We start from the raw sequence: 18,315 nt of genomic DNA, 5'->3' as shown, positions 1-18,315 counted from the left end.
AAATCAAAAAGTATTTTTTTTATAAGAATAAATAAATAAAATAATTATCTGCTTGGCCTTTCATAAGTGGAGACAGAATAAAGCTATGGCCAATTGGCCATGCAAAATGTTGGATGAGATGATCCTGCCCTAGTGTCTGCCCCCCCCACCCCAATGAAAACCTTATACCGGGACCAGCTGCAACAACTCCAGAGATTTGACCACTTTCTTTTTCTTTTTCTTTTTCAACATAATTTTTTTTTGATAAGTAAAATATATAAAAAAAGGCGCAAAGGGGCGCAACCCAAAGTACACAGGAAGTATACAAGGAACCCCTAATGAAAAAAACATAGAGAACATCTATCTAAGAAATCTAAATAGGAACAATCATACAATAACTTAAATCTATCTTTCCACAAAAATAGCATTTGAAGCATCTTTCTCTTCAGATTCACCAAAGAAGTCTCACAATCTTCAAAACAGCGAGCATTCTGTTCCCTCCAAACGCACCACATCAAACACAACAGAGCCATGCGCCAAATTTGAATCGCAGTCCGATTACCCTTCTGGCCCCTCCAACTCCCCAACATGTCTATCACCGACCCCGGCATAACCCACTCCACCCCAAACAATTGCAGCAGAGCCCTCCACAAATCTGTAGCCACCATACAATGCAGAAACAAATGATCAATAGATTCTCCAGCTGTCTTACACATAGAACACCAATCCATGACGATAATGTTTCTCTTTCGAAGGTTATCCAAAGTTAAAGATTTCCCTAAAGTAGCCGTCCAAACAAAAAAAGCCACTCTCGAGGGAACATTAACTTTCCAAATACTTTTCCACGGAAAAGAAGACTGAGTAGGACTAGACAACAACTTATAGAATGATTTAACCTCAAAAGATTTCTTTCTCGCTGGCACCCAACACAACTTATCCTCGCCCTCGCTGCTAACTTTGAGGGAATACAACATCCCAAAGAACCTACTAACCACTTCGACCTCCCAATCATGAACTGAACGAGAAAAGACCATATTCCATAAGATGGTGCCATTTTGTCTCTGCATGATATCCTCCACCCAAGCATCCTTATTTCGAGCAATCAGGAACAAATCTGGAAAGAGGATCTTCAAGGGAGTTTCCCCACACCAAACATCATGCCAAAACAGAACTTTCGAACCATTCCCGATCTCATATCTCACATGCGCAGCAAAAGTATCCCATCCCCTCCTAATACTTTTCCACACGCCAAACCCATAAGAACCCCCCACCTCCTTAGAACACCAACCACCCCTCAAACTACCATATTTGACATCCACCACCTTTCTCCAAAAAGCATTTCTCTCCATAGCATATCTCCATAACCATTTACCCATCAAGGCTTTGTTGAACATAACCAAATTTCTCACTCCAAGCCCCCCCGACGCTTTAGAGGAGCAAATCGTACGCCAATTAACCAAATGAAATTTAAATTCATCACCAACACCACCCCAAAGGAAATCTCTCTGAAGCTTCTCCAATCGATTAGCCACTCCCACAGGAATAGGGAAAAGAGAAAGAAAGTACGTAGGTAAGCTTGAGAGAGTACTATTAATCAAGGTTAACCTCCCCCCTTTAGATAAACACACCTTCTTCCACCCCGCTAGTCTAGCTTCCATCTTCTCAATAACATTGTTCCACATATTAGGATCTTTATATTTTGCACCCAACGGAAGGCCCAAATACTTTATCGGCAACAAGGCCACACCACACCCAAGGATAGTAGCCAACTCCTTGACATCCCCAACCTCACCCACCGGAACCATCTCAGTTTTGGATAAATTGATTCTCAGACCCGAAACTACTTCAAAACAAAGCAGCAAACACCTCAAATCTCGGATCTGATCAACAACAGGATCACAGAAAATCAACGTATCATCCGCAAATAATAAGTGAGAAACCATCATAGCATCATGGGAACTCGAATCCACAGGATCACATAACATAATTATGCCAATTATATGCAATTTATTCAGCTTTTTAGAAGTGAGCCTAGTTTCTCTCTTTCTTCTTTTCTTTGTTTCTGTCCCTTTCCATGGCATGAAGGTAATAAAGTAAAATGATCAATATAAAGCCCTAAAGTAGAGCTTTAAGCTACTAAAGCCAATTATCGATCAGCTCAACCCTCCAAGCTTATCTCCATTGGGAAAAATAATATATATAGTTGAAAAACTATGTGCTCCAACAGCAACACAAAACTAGCAGTAAAAACTGTTCATGAAAAAATACTTCAATATGATCAGCTCAACCATACAAGGGTTTAATTTAGATACCCAAACCAAATCTGCATATGTTAGCTCTGATGAGGCGGGCTTTATGGGGTGATCAAGATAAATCTGCAGCCCAAGCTGATGGGGGACCCTGTAACTTGGCAAAATTTTAGAATAGATTCATAATTTACCCGAGCAACTACTTCTGTAGGCTTTGGAGAGGCATTTTGGGAACATTATTGCCTGTCTGGTGTCATATGTATGGGGTTGTCAACTTGTCATCAATCTGAGCTGACTCTTCCACCGCTTAGAAAACCAAAAACTTGCCTCAAATTTCCTCTGGATGGCCGAGCATTTGTTGCAAATTTACAGATATATACAAGTCGCCGTCGCATCTCCAATTTGGTAATACATGTCTCATTGAAGGATTTCCCATTGTCGAAGGTTCCTAACATGAAAGTTTGAATTTAGAAAACACTCAAGAATAGACAAAGATGGCAGTTACTCCATGCATCAATCATTATGGGATGTTAGTAAAAGACGATTAAAAACTTAAAGATAGAAAAAAGGTCAACAACAATACAACGGAAGACCATGCTTAAGACAATCAGCTAGCATATCATGAGAAATTGCCTTTCAACCATGAACAATGGCTGGGCAATTTCAGACATCTCTTTGAAGGCCTCACAGTACTGTAGATGCTTAGCAATGGAGATGCACACTATCTACCTATTGTTCCACATATATATATGTATTGAAAACTGTGTTCAATGTTAATGCACATTGAGCTTTGTAGCCAAGAAATGTTTCGTGTTTAGTTTTAGTTAATAAAAGAGTTGCTTCTCTGGGAAAAAAAAAGATGGTAAAAAAGTCTGAAAGAATTGGATTTTATTCCAAAAGGCAATAGGCTGTAAATGTAAAAAATATATTGAACTTGTTGCAAGATAAGGTAACGCACCTCCATCATTGAATAATGATGTCAAGATAGCAAGACAAACGCACACACTTATATCTTCCCCTGGAAAGTGAAGATACACAAATATATTAGCAAGCACCTTCAACACTGATATTTGGGAAGCCGATGTAAAAAAAAAATAGTTCCATTCCATTTCTCAGGGCTTCGATCATACAGATAGCTACTAAGTTCAGAAAGGGCCAAGTTAAAACAAGATGGTCTGCAGAAAATGAGATCTGAGACCAAAATAAAAACAGTAACAATATAACACAACAACAACACTAATAATTGAAGAAAAAGGGAATAATATTCTTTAATTTCTATAAGAGATCCTGTACATAACAAGAAAAAAATCATTGCAAATGATATAACAAAAGTACACTTGCGCTTCGTTAACATAATTTCATGTCCATAGAAATATGTCCTTAACTTGGCACATCTTCTATCAAAATATGTGCCAAGTTAAGGACAGATGTCTAATCCCATTTAAATTAGTAAATACTTAATACCCCTAGTGAAGGGAACTTAGAGTCTTTACCATCATGGCAACATATGAGAAGTGTCTTTCCTTTGCTAAGATTCAACTTCGCAAAGTTCACCGCAGAAGGAAGATTGCTTAATAAGGAAAACCGATCCAATTTTGATGTCTGGCCAATAAAATCCAAAGTAAGCAGAATAACTTTTGAAATGAAAATTAAAATGAAAAAACTTATCCTTTTATTTCTTTTACACGCACCACTATAGGAAGATGCAAATACGCTTCAGCATCTGAAAGACTCAGAGAGATAGACTCTCGATCACAATTCAAAATGCAATCAACATTAGACACATTTACAGCTGCACCAAAGAATATAAACAAAAGGGTGAGCCAAGTGAAAAATAAAAGGTTATGAATTACTGCTTAAAAAATGTTGCTGGGGAAATAAGATAGGAAAGAGAACAAATAAGTGTTAGATGATATATGAATACACAGTAAGCATAATGCCTGCATCTAGAGACCATAAAACCCAATTACGAAGATGAACAGCAACCCAACACAAAGGATCTGTTCATAAGCATAGAAATCTAGAAGGATAAGGTGAGATGAGGCTCCTCAAATAACATTCAATTGGGAGGACTGGGGGTTGTTTCGCCAAACCATTCTTAATATCAGCCCGCATTTTCAACACAATATTTACAATCCAATAGTGCTATATATCTAACTCGATGGCAAATTGTGTCCATAAGGCATTGCTCGGTTCACTTTCCAAAGAATGAAATCCCATTAATCCCATTATACTACAAACGGCTGGGGGATAAAACTTTATTTTCTTCTTACTGAAAAGAAATAAGGGAGAAAATAAGGATTCCCACCAAATTATTATTATTTTTTTTTTTGATAAATAATTCAATCTCATAAAAAGCACAGAGTGATGCAATCCAAGTACACGGAAAGTATAGAAGAGAAACACCCAATTAATAAAAAGAACACAAATAAAAAAACTTTAAGAAATTATAAAAATGAGAATAGTTTTTTTTATATATATAAGGAAAAAAAAAGTAATCAAAATATCATTAAAAGCGTAAAGCGCAACCCAGATATACAAGAAGTATACAAGAGAAACATATATTTAAAGAAAAAAAAAAAAAAAAAAAAAAAAAAAAAAACAAACAGAGAGAAAGAAAAAGGGAGGACTCAAGCTCTTCCAACGTCCTCTCTCAGTCCTTGAAATTTTGATCGCTTATTTCCCTCCAAAGGCACCACAAAAGGCAAGAGGACACCATCTTCGACACAACACCATGAGAGCTACCACCCGTCCACCAGCACTCAAACAAATCAACTAATCGGCTAGACATAACCCAAGACAGCCCAAAGTGACCGAAGAAAGCAAGGATCTTTCCTAAGTCTGCCAACCAAGTGAGAGACAAAAAACAAAAGAAAAAAAAAAAAAAAAAAAAAAAGAAGAAGAAAGAAGAAAGAAAGAGAAAGAAAGAAAGAAAGAAAGAAAAAAAGGTTACTCTCACAAGAACGAGAATTATTGTAAGCAGACATCCAAACATAAAGAGATTTGAACATAATGGCTTTTAACTCTATCGTCGTCCTCTCACAATCTTCGAAACTTCGAGAATTACGTTCTCTTCAAATACACCACATTAAGCATAGAGGATCTTCCAAACTATATTGCAGTGACTTTCCAAACTGACTCTCCAACAAGCCAACAGTTCCACCACCCCGTTGGAACATGACCCCCTCTATCTCAAAAAGATGAAAGATCAATGAGAAGTGATTGTTACACTCACACTCCACAACTCCAGCACTCACACTAGACACAAGGAAGTGGGACCTAGTGTAGGTCCCACTTCCTTGTGTCTAGTGTGAGTGCTGGAGTTGTGCAATGTGAGTGTAATAATCATTTTCCAAGATCAATACCCACATCTTTGGCTACTTCGTAATCGAGTAAAAGATTATCAATGGTTTCCCCACTCTTCATACACATACAAAATCAATCCACCACTATGATGTGCTTCTTTCTCAAGTTATCCAAAGTTAAAATCTTCCCTAAAGTTGTCGTTCATACAAAGAACATCACTCTCGAACAAGCCTTATTCTCCAAATGCTCTTCCAAGGAAATGGAGAGCAAGCGGGGAATAAGCGTCTTGTAAAAAGATCTAACCTCAAACACCCGCCTTTTGGAAGGGTTCCAACAAACTTTATCCTAGCCACCTCATCTCAACTTGAGAGAGTACAAAATATTAAAAAATGTGGTAATCGACTCCACCAACCAGCCATGCACTGATCTAATAAAAGTGATGTTCCACTATAACGTGTCATTAGAAAACTGCAAATGATCCGCCACCAAAGCTTCTTTGAAGCGAGATATACTAAATAGCTCTAGGAAAGTTGCCTTCAAAGCCTAATCCCCACACCACAAATCATGCCAAAATCTGATCTTAGAACCATCACCCCCTCCATATGTAATAAATCTAGACAATTCCCCCCGCCCTCTCCTAATATTTTTCCACACAAAAGACCCACTAACCGCATTAGAAATTTAGAGCACCACCCTCCCATATGTTGTCATATTTAAATTCCACAACCGATCTCTACAAAGCCTCCCTTTTCGTAGCATAACGTCACAATCACTTCCCCATAAATTGTGAACAAGAACCCTTGACAAATATCCAGTTTAGTTTCTTGTAAACATACAATACCAACCTTCCATTATCTGAGTAAATTCCTAACCCTCAAACGATTATCCCTCTCGTTCAACCCTCTAACATTCCAAGACAAAATTTTAGACTTCATAAAAAATAGGATGAATCCCTCCCCTTAACTTTGCGTCTACTAGAGTAACATCCCTTAAGGTCATAATTTATACAAGAAGATAATCTTTTTAATTCATGTTTCCTTCTATTCCCTGACTTAGAATGAGAATCAAATGATCTGTTCTTCATGCCCAACCATTGATGGAACTTCAACAAATCCGGAGTTATCGTTCTCACTAATTTCATACCAATAAGAAGAGACTAGTTTGGAACACTGTGGGCAATGCCTCAGAGAAGGCATTTCCTTGTATCTCTTTCTCTCTGACTGCTTTCACTGCACTGATATCTAATTCCCACCATGTTATTTCAATAAATGAGAACTTTTGGACAACTAAGAGTTGATCTTGTTTTAAATTAATCTTGTTCAATTTTAGGAGATTGGGGGTATTTCTGTAATTTTTAGATTTTGGGAATGCAATGTACTTTTGGTTCAATAAGTCTTATTTTGGGTTTCATTATGTTAATGCAGTGATGGATCCCTGGCCCCACAAAGATCCGTCCCTGGGTGAGGAATACTAAAGAGAAGAAAATACAAAAGAAAACAAAAACTCATCATATAGATGTATTTTATTGTCAAAGAAACATTAAAATGTCTAAAAACACATGGCAACTACATGTTTTTTTTTCAAACTATATTTTATTTTAGAATATATTCGAACCCCCTTAGATGAACATCCTGACTTTGTCTGTGTTATGGGGTCTTTATTTGTAGGTTTTATAGTTATTTATTTTGGGCTTTGTAGTCCAAGTCATACTAGGATAAGTTAGTATCTGGAAATATTGATGTAACACTTTTAATTTAATAGAGAACTACTTTATGAGAATTTTGCAGCAATTGTGATTGATGTCTATCTGATGCAATTCTTCTTAGAGGAGTGGTGTCGAGGAAATGCAAGGTGTGATGCCCAAAAATAACTCTGATTTTGCACCAACTCTTTTGCTAAAATTATCCTCATAAAACCCTAAACCCATCATCCATCAAACAACTTCTAAACTACCCAAGAATTTATTTTACTGATCTCAGGACTGTTCACAGCACCCAAAACAGGAGCTCAAAACTTGGGCCTTCCTCATCGTTCCACCTCCAAACCCTCCGTTATTCCTTGCCCTGTTAATTAGAAACCTAAATTCCCTAAATTTTTCCTAGCTTTACTACTATAAAACCCTCATCCTAGCTCTTTCTAAACCCTACAACAAGTTTCTGTTCAGAAACTTCTTCGACTTTGCTCCCTTTTTCCAGCTCCTTTAAACACTTTCAAAATCCAAACTTTTTTACCCGATTTGAACCATAACCCTTGAAACATCCAGTGCCTGGTGCCTTAGATCAGACTTGGTGCTAATGGGCTGTGTCCTATGCCAATTTTTTTTTTTTCATTTTCTGTATTTATTTATGGTTCGATATACTTTTCCCTTTTTGAGTATGCAACTCACCATAAATGGTCAAAGGTATGAACCCATACCATAATGCACACTAACTTCATATTATAATGAACGAAGTTTTGGAAATCTAAGAAACCAGCAACCGTGGATGGCTAAACAAAAAGAAGAATAAAATAGAGGAGAAATGTTAATTTAGCATACCAGGTTGGGATGTGCCAACTGCAAGATTTGTTGATCCCAGCCAAGAAATTGCACATTCTTCATCAGAAGACTTCATACCAATTTCGATGTTTGAGATATCCAACGGTAGTGGCACTTCTTTTGAAAAATGAACCGAGCTACCTAACAACTTTGGGGCCTTCACCGTGACCTGAGGAGGATTTTGTCCCCTATGTGCACGATATACTCGATCCTTTTCAACGATATCTGCTACCTTCTGATTACACAAATCAGGCCCAGAGCTTATAAGATCATGGGCATGTTTCCAGAAAAGATTAGGTGATAAACCCCTTGCCCAGCTTTCTTCATCATCTCCTGCTCCTGCTATATAATTCCAGCTAAACTCCGAGGTAGACCTGTGTTGAATTACGCCACTTGAGGAAGAGGCAGTAACAAGTATAATGGGTGTGAAATCCCACGAATCATGGTCAGGCACCTCATTTAACCAGATGACGGTTTTTTGTGAAATCCATAAAGGGCGTAAGGGCTTTTTCAAGCAGAATGCTAGAGAGGCAATATCAGCACCACTTGCATGTAACTGTTCAGTCCACTCTTCTAAGCGATCCTCAATAGCAGCCTTCTCTGTTTCAGAAACCCAGAGTGGAAGATGCAAGGAGCAGTCCCAATCAAGAGAGACCTGCCTTGTAGTTTCATCATCCTGATGAGAAGTATTTGACTCCTGTTCAAAATCAAGCCAGCACAGAGATATGGGATCACTCAAAAGATAATAGTGCACACTCATCTTGCTCAAAACAATAAAACAGCAATCACTCAGAAATAAACACAAACTTAAAAAAAGAAAAAGACAAGCCCAAATTTTCAAAATTTCATTGAACTAAATTATAGCAGCACTCACCCGATTCGTATCACGCATACTGTTCAAATGATTGCGAATGGACCGATTCAGTACACAAGTCCAAATGGGTATCGTCTTTGACATGCTGTCCGGAAACCGTTTCCCTCTTCTAGTGGAATCAACTATAATACACCCTCCCTTCTGTCCTACCCATCAAAAAGCAAATATTTAAAACATATATAATTGCCAACACCAACACAAAATCAAGAAAAAAGTTTTTTTTTTAAAAAAAAAAAAATCAAATTTGCTTCGTTTGGGACTCTGATTTTATTAAACATATATTCAAGTAGACAAAAACGAATTACAACTTATTTTGGCCTAATTAATCAATTCAAGGAAAATATAGGTGAGGAACAAGCAAGGTAGCTTATACCGGCGAGGTGAGCGACGTGGAGGTTGAGGCGAGAGGTGTTGAACGACCAGTTATTGGTGTGGCCGTCGGTCGACTTGAAGTAACAGGTTGAATGGAACTTGGGAGAGTACCAGTAGCCGCAGCGGAGGTTCGCGAGGAGAGGGAGGTCCGGCCATAGCTGGGCGATCTCGCCCACGAAGACGGAGTCCTCGTAGATCGATCTGAGAGCGTTGTACAGCGTGTTATCTCTCCGCTTTATGCTCCTAGCCGCTCTGTATATGCTCAGATTCGCCGACGTCGTCGCCGTATCGTCCTCCATGGGTGTTACGGGTGCGCAAGCGGTGGTTTGGTCAGTTTGGACAAGATACAGATACTAGGTTTTCATCAGTCTGTCGGGAAGCTGCCACGTTAAGTTAGTGAGTCAGAAGAGCACGTGAGGTGTCGGGCTTGTCAATTTTACCGGAGAAAAGTACGCATGTTGTCTCAAACTACTATTTATTTATTTATTCAACGTCCTTCTCAAACTATCAATAAAATTGTGTCATTGTTCTTTTTTAAATTATTAAAAAAAAATTGTCAATTATCTTTCCTAAAATTAACAAAAAGACAAAAAATTTTAAATTTTTTTCAATATAACAAAAATGTTCTTATAAACTCGAAAAAAAAATTAAAAAAAAAAAAAAAAACTAAAACTAAAAATTAAAAAGAACAAAAAGTTAAAAAAAAAATATTAAAGACATATTTGGTACATGTGATTTAAAAACTTTATTTTTTGATACTTTAATTTCATTTTACTTCACAGATGATACTTAAGTTTTAGAAAAAGATTGACTTGATACCTCCATCTATTTTTCCGTCCAAACTTTAAAAGATTGCAATGTGTCAACCAATGAGATTGACATGTGGCACAATATTAAAAAAAAAAATCTTTAAAAATTAATTAATAAAATTTTCAAAAAATTTTTTTTTTTAAAAAAAGGTTAATCACACCTCAGCCACCACCTTGGCCGGTATGGGATGGTTCGAATATCCATATGGCCTTTAGGAAAAAAAAAAAGTTTTGATTATTGAGAGCGGTCGAAAAACCAATTTTTATTTTTATATAACTTTTTGTAATTTAAAATTTTCTATTTTAATAGTTTTATAAAAAATATTTTTGTTATTAATAAAAACATGATACAATTAGTAATCTGAGATGTGCACCGGGAAAGGGGGTTATCTCATAGGTGTACTTTTATTTCGTTTTACTTTTATTTCGTAGGTGTACTTTTATTTCGTAGGGGGTTATCTCATAGGTGTACTCATAGGTGTACTTTTATCTCATAGGTGTACTTTTTCCGTTTTACTTTTATTTCGTGGGTCTGCTGTGTTTCGTGTCCATCTTGAAGAATGAGGCCCCCGACTTGTAGGAGCCCATTTCGGCCCTACGATTAAATGTTGTTAAGCCCGTGTTCTTAGCAGCCCATTAGGAGTATTGTTATGTTTTTAGTGTTTTTTGAAGCCGTTATCTTGATTGGCTATCCTGAAAGTAGCCGTTATCTTGATTTCCTTATGTAAAAATGTCATGTTTATTTGAATATGAGATGTGCATATATTTTTAATAAATTAAATAAAAAAAAAATCATCTTGTAGTGATTTTGCAATTGCTGAAGGTGACGCCGGCCAACTCTAAGGTGGCTCGCAAGCAACCCCTGCCCAAAGCGGCAACAACCCTCCAAACCCCCATTTTTTTTCTTTTTCTTTTTCTTTCTTTCTTTTTCAATAAAAAAAAGAGATATTTTAAGTTTTTAATTTTTAATGAATTTATAAATTTGTTTAATTAAAAGTGACACGTATCGCGTGTTTATTGGGCATAACATAACAACCTAATAGTTTTGTCAAGTTAGTGAACAAAAATTGACTTAAGGGACTAATTTGTCAATTTCGTCTATCACAGGAACTTCTTAGTTATTTGTAAATTAAACCAACTACAAGAACTAATTTTACATTTTTTCTAAAAAAAAAAATGAACATAAACATCGTATATTTAAAGAATAAAATTTTAATTTAATAGAAAAGGACAAATTTCAATTTACCCTTTCAAATATTCCTATAATAGTAGGTCTTTCGGGAGAATGTCCATTTTTTGTTGGGTTATGACTTGTGAGTATTTGATATCTCAAGGAACCTGATCTTACACTTCTGCAGAAAATGGGCGAACCGTGGCCATCACAGGACCACACGGGCAATACACTCAATACCCAATCAAAAACAGCGGAAATTAAATAAATACATAAAACTGGAGGAAGGAAACTATGCACTCACGGCATAACAGTTATACAATAATACTGATGCGCCCAATTTTTTTTTTTAAAAAAAAATAATAATTAAAAGAAAATAAAAATGTTGGAAGCATTATTGTAAAAAATTGTTATGCCAAAAATGCTATATGTACTTAAACTTTTACTACAATATAATCTTAAAAGTGCAAATAAATAATAATTGGTAAATCAGTTTTGCCCAATATAAGACTCCACGATGAACTCGGGTCTTTTTTTTTTAAAAAAAAAAATGAAAGACTTAGAGAGAGACCGCATGTCCAGGAAGCAGCAGGAAGATTCAGGAAGATGAACAGTTTTTTCCAAAAGAACGAAGCTTTTTTTTAAAAAAAAAAAGGTATTATGAGGAGGCAGCTATCCACTTATATCCTGACATCTGTTAGCGGCGTTGAGGGTCTCGCAGCATCTTACACTCACGGTCTTCTCTTCTCTTCTCTTCCAAACAATAATATATTGAAAGGATCCCATACCTCCCGCTCCCATTACCGATTGCTACGTATGAATATATTACTAAATATTGCGACTAGAGCGTGGCTACGTGGGGTACAAAAAGTTTTGAAACAGCAAAATCAATAATATTTAAAAAATAATGAATTGAAAACATAATTTTTAAAAATGTTATTAAATATTTAATAAAATTACAGTTTACCCTTTAAAATTGTGTATTTAAAAAACACAACCTATTGCAAACAATTACTTTTAAAAAAAAAAACTCCCAATCAAAACACTTTTCATAATTTTGTTTAAAAATACACTTTCTGTCTACAAAATTCATAATCGTTGAGGAACCCCCTTGTTAAGAGTCTGTCTAAGACTAGCTTGATAAACCATGTCAAGAACAAGAGGCACAATTGCACTCTATACCACCATATATATATATATATATATATATATATATATATATATATATATATATATATATATATATATATATATATATATATATATATATATATATATTAAAAAAAAATAGAAAGAAAGAAAGAAGGAAGAAGAAGAAAAAGGGGCATTAATGCTGAGATGAACGGTGAAAGTGATCATTTGGGGATAAACATAATTAAGGGCCACTTGCAAATAAATGACAATAAGGCGGTTTGCTTCACACATTAATGTTGGCAATTAATATTTTCTATTTTCCGTCTCCTTTGCAGCATTCTTCAGCACTCCCGTGGTGACAGACGATGCTGGATTGATGGCCTTCCGAATCTTGAAAATATTCCAAGCGGTGCCGGCACAGTGTCCTGCAGTTGCAAGCACATGCCCTGTTGCCTCCCCCGCGCTCTCCCCGAACCTGGTGCTCAAGAATATATAGGATACAAATATCACAAAACAAGAAAACACATAAAATCATGTGTAAAACAATAGTTGCATGCCATTAGACTGCATGTATTTGTAGGTCTCAGTACCTGTTTGAGACCATTCTAGTTGTAGCACTGGAGGTGGCAGAAAGAGCTTGTTTCTCAGCAACTTCAGCTGCATCTAGAATCTTGTCTGTAGTTGGCGGGACGGACTCAAATATATTTGTTAGAATATAAATGAAATGATTAAATTCATCGAGGTTTAAGCTTTTGGTATATAAGGCATTTGAAGTACTTACTGACAGCATCAAGCGAAGCTAAGAGGACCTCTCCTGGAACCATGTTAAGGAATGCCTTCCCCGCTTGGGATTTAACCAAGGGTTTCATCACTGATCCGGTGGCAATACCAACACCATTAAGCATGGCTTTGCTTATCTTTTCTGTCATCCTGGACATCTTTCTCACTCTAAGCCATAAGCAACAAAAAGCAACCAAAAAAAAAAAAAAATCCTTTAATGGCCATGTTTGCATAATATTATAATGAAACTGTTCATATTAATTGAGATACCATTTGAGAAAATTCCTCCTATCGTACCGTTTTAAGCTTTTGTTGAGTCCGCTCTTTTTCTTTGTGGGACCAGTTCTTCTGATGCTGTTGTTACTCTCTGTTGCCATGACACCATTTTTCTCCTCTGCAGCAGTGGTTAGAATCATTTCTCCTCCTTTTTGGACCTGCAGAACTTTTCTCACTCTTTTATGTATGGATTAATGGCTCACTTTTCTCTTTGGCAAGTAAAACAGATTTTTTTTTTTGTTTTTTCCTCGTTCACAAGCTAATCAAATAAAGACCTCATGATTTATATATGATGTAAATGTTGTGGTTCTAGTGGCAATAATTATGTAAAATCTCCAATTCATTCTCAAAGTTTGCATGAAATATTCCAGCTTTCATATTACTTCTATCTTTTCCCTTCATCGATCTTGTAATTAAACATTTGGAGAAAAAGTACATAAGCAAGAAGCTCGATCATCTAGGTTCATAATGCATTAATGTAGTGACTAAATGATTAAATTCTAAGCAAGACAAACCTGGTACCTGGTTGGAGTAAGCATTGGAACATATGAAGATCCCCTTGATAATCTGACCAGTTCCCCCTGCAATTGCCCTGGCCAACATATTATTATAATCGTCCATCCTCGGAGCAAACTCTTTCCAATCGGTATTTTTGTAATTTCTAGAGGACGCCGGACACGAAAAGGTCGAGTGCTCCTTCAAAAGCGAGTCCAGAAAGCCCAAGCTGCTAGCTTCAGACTGCTCGGAAAAAGTGACTCCATAGCTGAGAGGATCGCCATCCTTCATCGGAAACGAGAATAAATAGTGGAGAGGGTCAACCTTCACTACCGGCTCATCTTTTGTCAAAGGCCACTGTAGATCCTCACCAACTTTGATGATGGCGGCAAGAGAAACATTCTCGTCGGAGATTCGTTCAAGCGAGAACTCGCCGTTAGCGATCTCTACAGCTTCTCCTTCTTCCATGAGATGAACTCTGCATCCTGCAGGGATCCGCAAAAGAACCTCGTGTCTGACGTTTTTGGGTTCTGGGTATTCTTGAGGAGCCTCCGAGAAGGAGCTTTCCATGGGAGGCGAGGCTTTGGAGCTGCAGAAACCGAAACAGCCCATCTATGCCGATGTTGCTGCTGCTGCTGCTTCTTTTTTGTTTGGTTACAAGGGAACTGTGCTTGTCATGCAAAGGGAAAGGAAAAGAGATGAAAAGAAGAAGAATAGTTGAAGAGGAAAAGTCGCGCGGTGATTTGATTCTTTGATTGTATGTAGTAGCTTTATTCTGTTCGTGATGAATAATTTTGCGTTAAGGTGATGTGACTTTCGGTGGAGGAAAAATCAGAGCATATATGCGCGCTGTATGCATGACAGACTATCTGCGGTTGTTGATGATCATCACGTACAGATCCCCTCACAGCAGTGTGAACTGCCTTAAAAAAATCAGACGATGATTAGACAGGGCAGGGCTCATCCGCGCGACTTCTAGCATCCTCTTCACGATTCATGTCCCAAAATATCAATATCAAATTGCTACTTTATGATAGCAAAGTTATCTCAAATTTGTTTTTGTTCCTTATCTGGAGGAAAATCTTTTAAAAAAAAATTATAAAAATTGGCCGACATTCCTATTTGTTCCTTCAAAACCTATGAATGCTACAATTTTATCCAATATATATTAATTTTTATTTTTTTTATTTGTTAAAAAAAAGGACACTCTTATCACAACTCCCTGTACACTTTTATCCAAGGCTGTACACACTGAAAATAACTTTACGAGTATGATACCTGTAACAAATGTTTTTTTCTCATTTTACTGTACACCGTACACTTAATATTGCCTCAATTACTCTAGTTGATCCATCAGCTGATTCTTGTCAATCTTTTGCTTACTATCTTCTCTGCCGTGACATTCCAACATCATTAATTTAACACGAGTATTCACAGTAACTCGTACATCATAATTTTTGCAACGCATTTGGTGAAGTCGTTTTGTAAATTTCCCTATTGGGGCGAGATTCAAGTTGAAATGGGGACGGCATTCGTCAATAAAAAGTACATGTATTCTCTTCAAACTATCACTTAATTGTTAATGTCCTCCCAACTAACAATTGTGTCAATATCTCTCCTCAAACTATCAAAAATCATTAATGTCCCCTCATAAAATCAGTAAAAAGATAAAAATAACCATAATTTTTTTTTAAATAAGACAAAAATATCCTTAAAAATTAGGAAAAAAAAAACTAAAACTAAAACTAAAAGATAAAAATAATAAAAAACTTAACATAAAATTTTCTTAAAAAAAAAAAAAAAAAAAAGAACGATTAACTGAAAATTATAAAAACAAATTTTTTTTAAAAACAAAACAAACGAAAAAAAAGAAAAAATAAAAAGAATAACCAGTATTTTATTAAATTGAAAAAAAAAAAAAACCAGTTTTTATTTTTTTTTTTGTATAAATTTTTGTTTTTTTAATTTTTTAATAATTTTTTTAATTTTTATTTTATTTAAATAATTTAATGAATAATATTTAAACCATGTCAAGAACAAGAGGCACAATTGCACACATACCACCTATATATATAGAAAGAAAGAAAGAAGGAAGGAAGGAAGAAGAAGAAATTAAAAGGGGCATTAATGCTGAGTTGAACGGTGAAAGTGATCATTTGGGGATAAACATAATTAAGAGCCACTTGCAAATAAATGACAATAAGGCGTACGTTTGCTTCGCATGTTAATGTTGGCAATTAATATTTTCTGTTTCCGTCCTTTGCAGCATTCTTCAGCACACCCGTGGAGACAGATGAGGCTGGATTGAAGGCCTTCCGTACCTTTAAAATATTCCAAGCGGTGCCGGCAAAGTTCCCTGCAGTTGCAAGCACATGCCCTGTTGCCTCCCCCGCACTCTCCCCGAACCTGGTGCTCAAGAATAGGATACAAATATCACAAAGCATCATCTATATATAGAGAGGCCATGGGGAAATAAATTCGATAAAGACAAGAAAAATACATAAATCATGTGCAAAACAATAGTTGCATGCCATTAGATTGTATTTGTAGGTCAGTACCTGTTTGAGACCATTCTAGCTGTAGCACTGGAGGTGGCAGAAAAAGCTTGTTTCTCAGCAACTTCAGCTGCATCTAGAATCTTGTCTGCAATTGGCGGGACGGACTCAAATATATTATGTTTGTTAGAATATAAATTAAATGATTAAATTCATGAAATTTAAGCTTTTGGGATATAAGCATTTGAACTTACTGACAGCATCAAGTGAAGCTAAGAGGATCTCTCCTGGAACCATGTTAAGGAATGCCTTCCCCGCTTGGGATTTAACCAAGGGTTTCATCACTGTTCCAGTTGCAATACCAACACCATTAAGCATGGATTTGCTTATCTTTTCTGTCATCTTGGACATCTTTCTCACTCTAAGCCATAAGCAACAAAAAGCAACAAAAAAAAAAAATCCTTTAATGGCCATGTTTGCATAATATTATAATGAAACTGTTCATATTATTTGAGATACCGTTTGAGAAAATTCCTCCCATCGTAGTATCGTACCGTTTTAAGTTTGTGTTGAGTCCGCTCTTTTTCTTTGTGGGACCAGTTCTTCTGATGCTGTTGTTACTTTCTGTTGCCATGACACCATTTTTCTCCTCTGCAGCAGTGGTTAGAATCATTTCTCCTCCTTTTTGGACCTGCAGTACTTTTCTCACTCTTTTATGTATGGAATGGCTCTCGCTTCTCTCTTTGGCAAGTAAAACTGTTTCTTTTTTTCTCGTTCACAAGCTAATAAAATAAAGACCTCATGATTTCTGATGTAAATGTTGTGGTTCAGTGGCAATGATTATGTAAAATCTCCAATTCATTCTCAATTAAAGTTTGCATGAAATATTCCAGCTTTCATATTACTTCTATCTTTTCCCTTCATCTTGTAATTAAACATTTGGAGAAAAAGTATAAGCAAGAAGCTCAATCATCTAGGTTCATAATGTATTAATGTAGTGACTACTAAATGACCAAATTATAAGCAAGACAAACCTGGTACCTGGTTGGTGTAAGCATTACTACATATGAAGATCCCCCTGATAATCTGACCAGTTCCCCCTGCAATTGCCCTGGCCAACAGATTATTATAATCGTCCATCCTCGGAGCAAACTCTTTCCAATCAGTATTTTTGTAATTTCTAGAGGACGCCGGACACGAAAAGGTCGAGTGCTCGTTCAAAAACGAGTCCAGAAAGCCCAAGCTGCTAGCTTCAGACTGCTCGGAAAAAGTGACTCCATAGCTGAGAGGATCGCCATCCTCCATCGGAAACGAGAATAAATAGTGGAGAGGGTCAACCTTCACTACCGGCTCATCTTTTGTCAAAGGCCACTGTAGATCCTCACCAACTTTTATGATGGCGGCAAGAGAAACATTCTCGTCGGAGATTCGTTCAAGCGAGAACTCGCCGTTTGCGATCTCCACAGCTTCTCCTTCTTCCATGAGATGAACTCTGCATCCTGCAGGGATCCGCAAAAGAACCTCGTGTTTGACGTTTTTGGGTTCTGGGTATTCTTGAGGAGCCTCCGAGAAGGAGCTTTCCATGGGAGGCGAGGCTTTGGAGCTGCAGAAACCGAAACAGCCCATCTATGCCGATGTTGTTGTTGTTGCTGCTGCTGCTTTGTTTGGTTACAACTTACAAAGGAACTGTGCTTGTCATGAAAAGGGAAAGGAAAAGAGATGAAAAGAAGAATAGTTGAAGAGGAAAAGTCGCGCGGTTATTGGATTCTTTGATTGTATGCAGACTATGCAGTAGCTTTATTCGATCTATTCTATTCGTATTTATCGTGATTAATAATT

General features: G+C 36.7%; 3 protein-coding genes across 5 annotated transcripts; all 3 read right to left on the bottom strand.

Moving 5' to 3' along the window:
* Positions 1–2,217: 2,217 nt before the first annotated feature.
* LOC133857827 (tRNA A64-2'-O-ribosylphosphate transferase) lies at positions 2,218–9,685 on the bottom strand. 3 transcript variants are annotated; one of them, XM_062293177.1, is made up of 7 exons: positions 9,318–9,685; positions 8,945–9,090; positions 8,071–8,767; positions 3,920–4,020; positions 3,722–3,830; positions 3,187–3,246; positions 2,218–2,676 (listed from the first exon to the last, which is right to left on the bottom strand). In XM_062293177.1, the coding sequence occupies exons 1-7, from the start codon at positions 9,613–9,615 to the stop codon at positions 2,510–2,512; spliced, it is 1,578 nt and encodes a 525-aa protein (XP_062149161.1). In that variant the 5' UTR covers positions 9,616–9,685; the 3' UTR covers positions 2,218–2,509. The 3 variants fall into 3 exon arrangements, with proteins under 3 accessions (XP_062149161.1, XP_062149162.1, XP_062149163.1); XM_062293178.1 differs by having other exon boundaries at positions 8,945–9,085; positions 9,322–9,685; XM_062293179.1 differs by having other exon boundaries at positions 8,945–9,085; positions 9,318–9,548.
* Positions 9,686–12,630: 2,945 nt separating this feature from the next.
* On the bottom strand, positions 12,631–14,992 carry LOC133858022 (senescence/dehydration-associated protein At4g35985, chloroplastic-like). Its single transcript, XM_062293434.1, has 5 exons — positions 14,009–14,992; positions 13,508–13,644; positions 13,212–13,378; positions 13,021–13,105; positions 12,631–12,905 (listed from the first exon to the last, which is right to left on the bottom strand). The coding sequence occupies exons 1-5, from the start codon at positions 14,591–14,593 to the stop codon at positions 12,734–12,736; spliced, it is 1,146 nt and encodes a 381-aa protein (XP_062149418.1). The 5' UTR covers positions 14,594–14,992; the 3' UTR covers positions 12,631–12,733.
* Positions 14,993–16,076: 1,084 nt separating this feature from the next.
* Positions 16,077–18,315, bottom strand: LOC133857240 (senescence/dehydration-associated protein At4g35985, chloroplastic-like). Its single transcript, XM_062292431.1, has 5 exons — positions 17,518–18,315; positions 17,031–17,167; positions 16,731–16,897; positions 16,540–16,624; positions 16,077–16,387 (listed from the first exon to the last, which is right to left on the bottom strand). Exons 1-5 carry the CDS (start codon positions 18,100–18,102, stop codon positions 16,219–16,221), a joined length of 1,143 nt encoding a protein of 380 aa, XP_062148415.1. The 5' UTR covers positions 18,103–18,315; the 3' UTR covers positions 16,077–16,218.

Source organism: Alnus glutinosa, chromosome 14 (assembly GCF_958979055.1).
Source record: "Alnus glutinosa chromosome 14, dhAlnGlut1.1, whole genome shotgun sequence".
NCBI lineage: Eukaryota > Viridiplantae > Streptophyta > Magnoliopsida > Fagales > Betulaceae > Alnus > Alnus glutinosa.
This window is presented reverse-complemented; position numbering and strand designations above follow the sequence as displayed.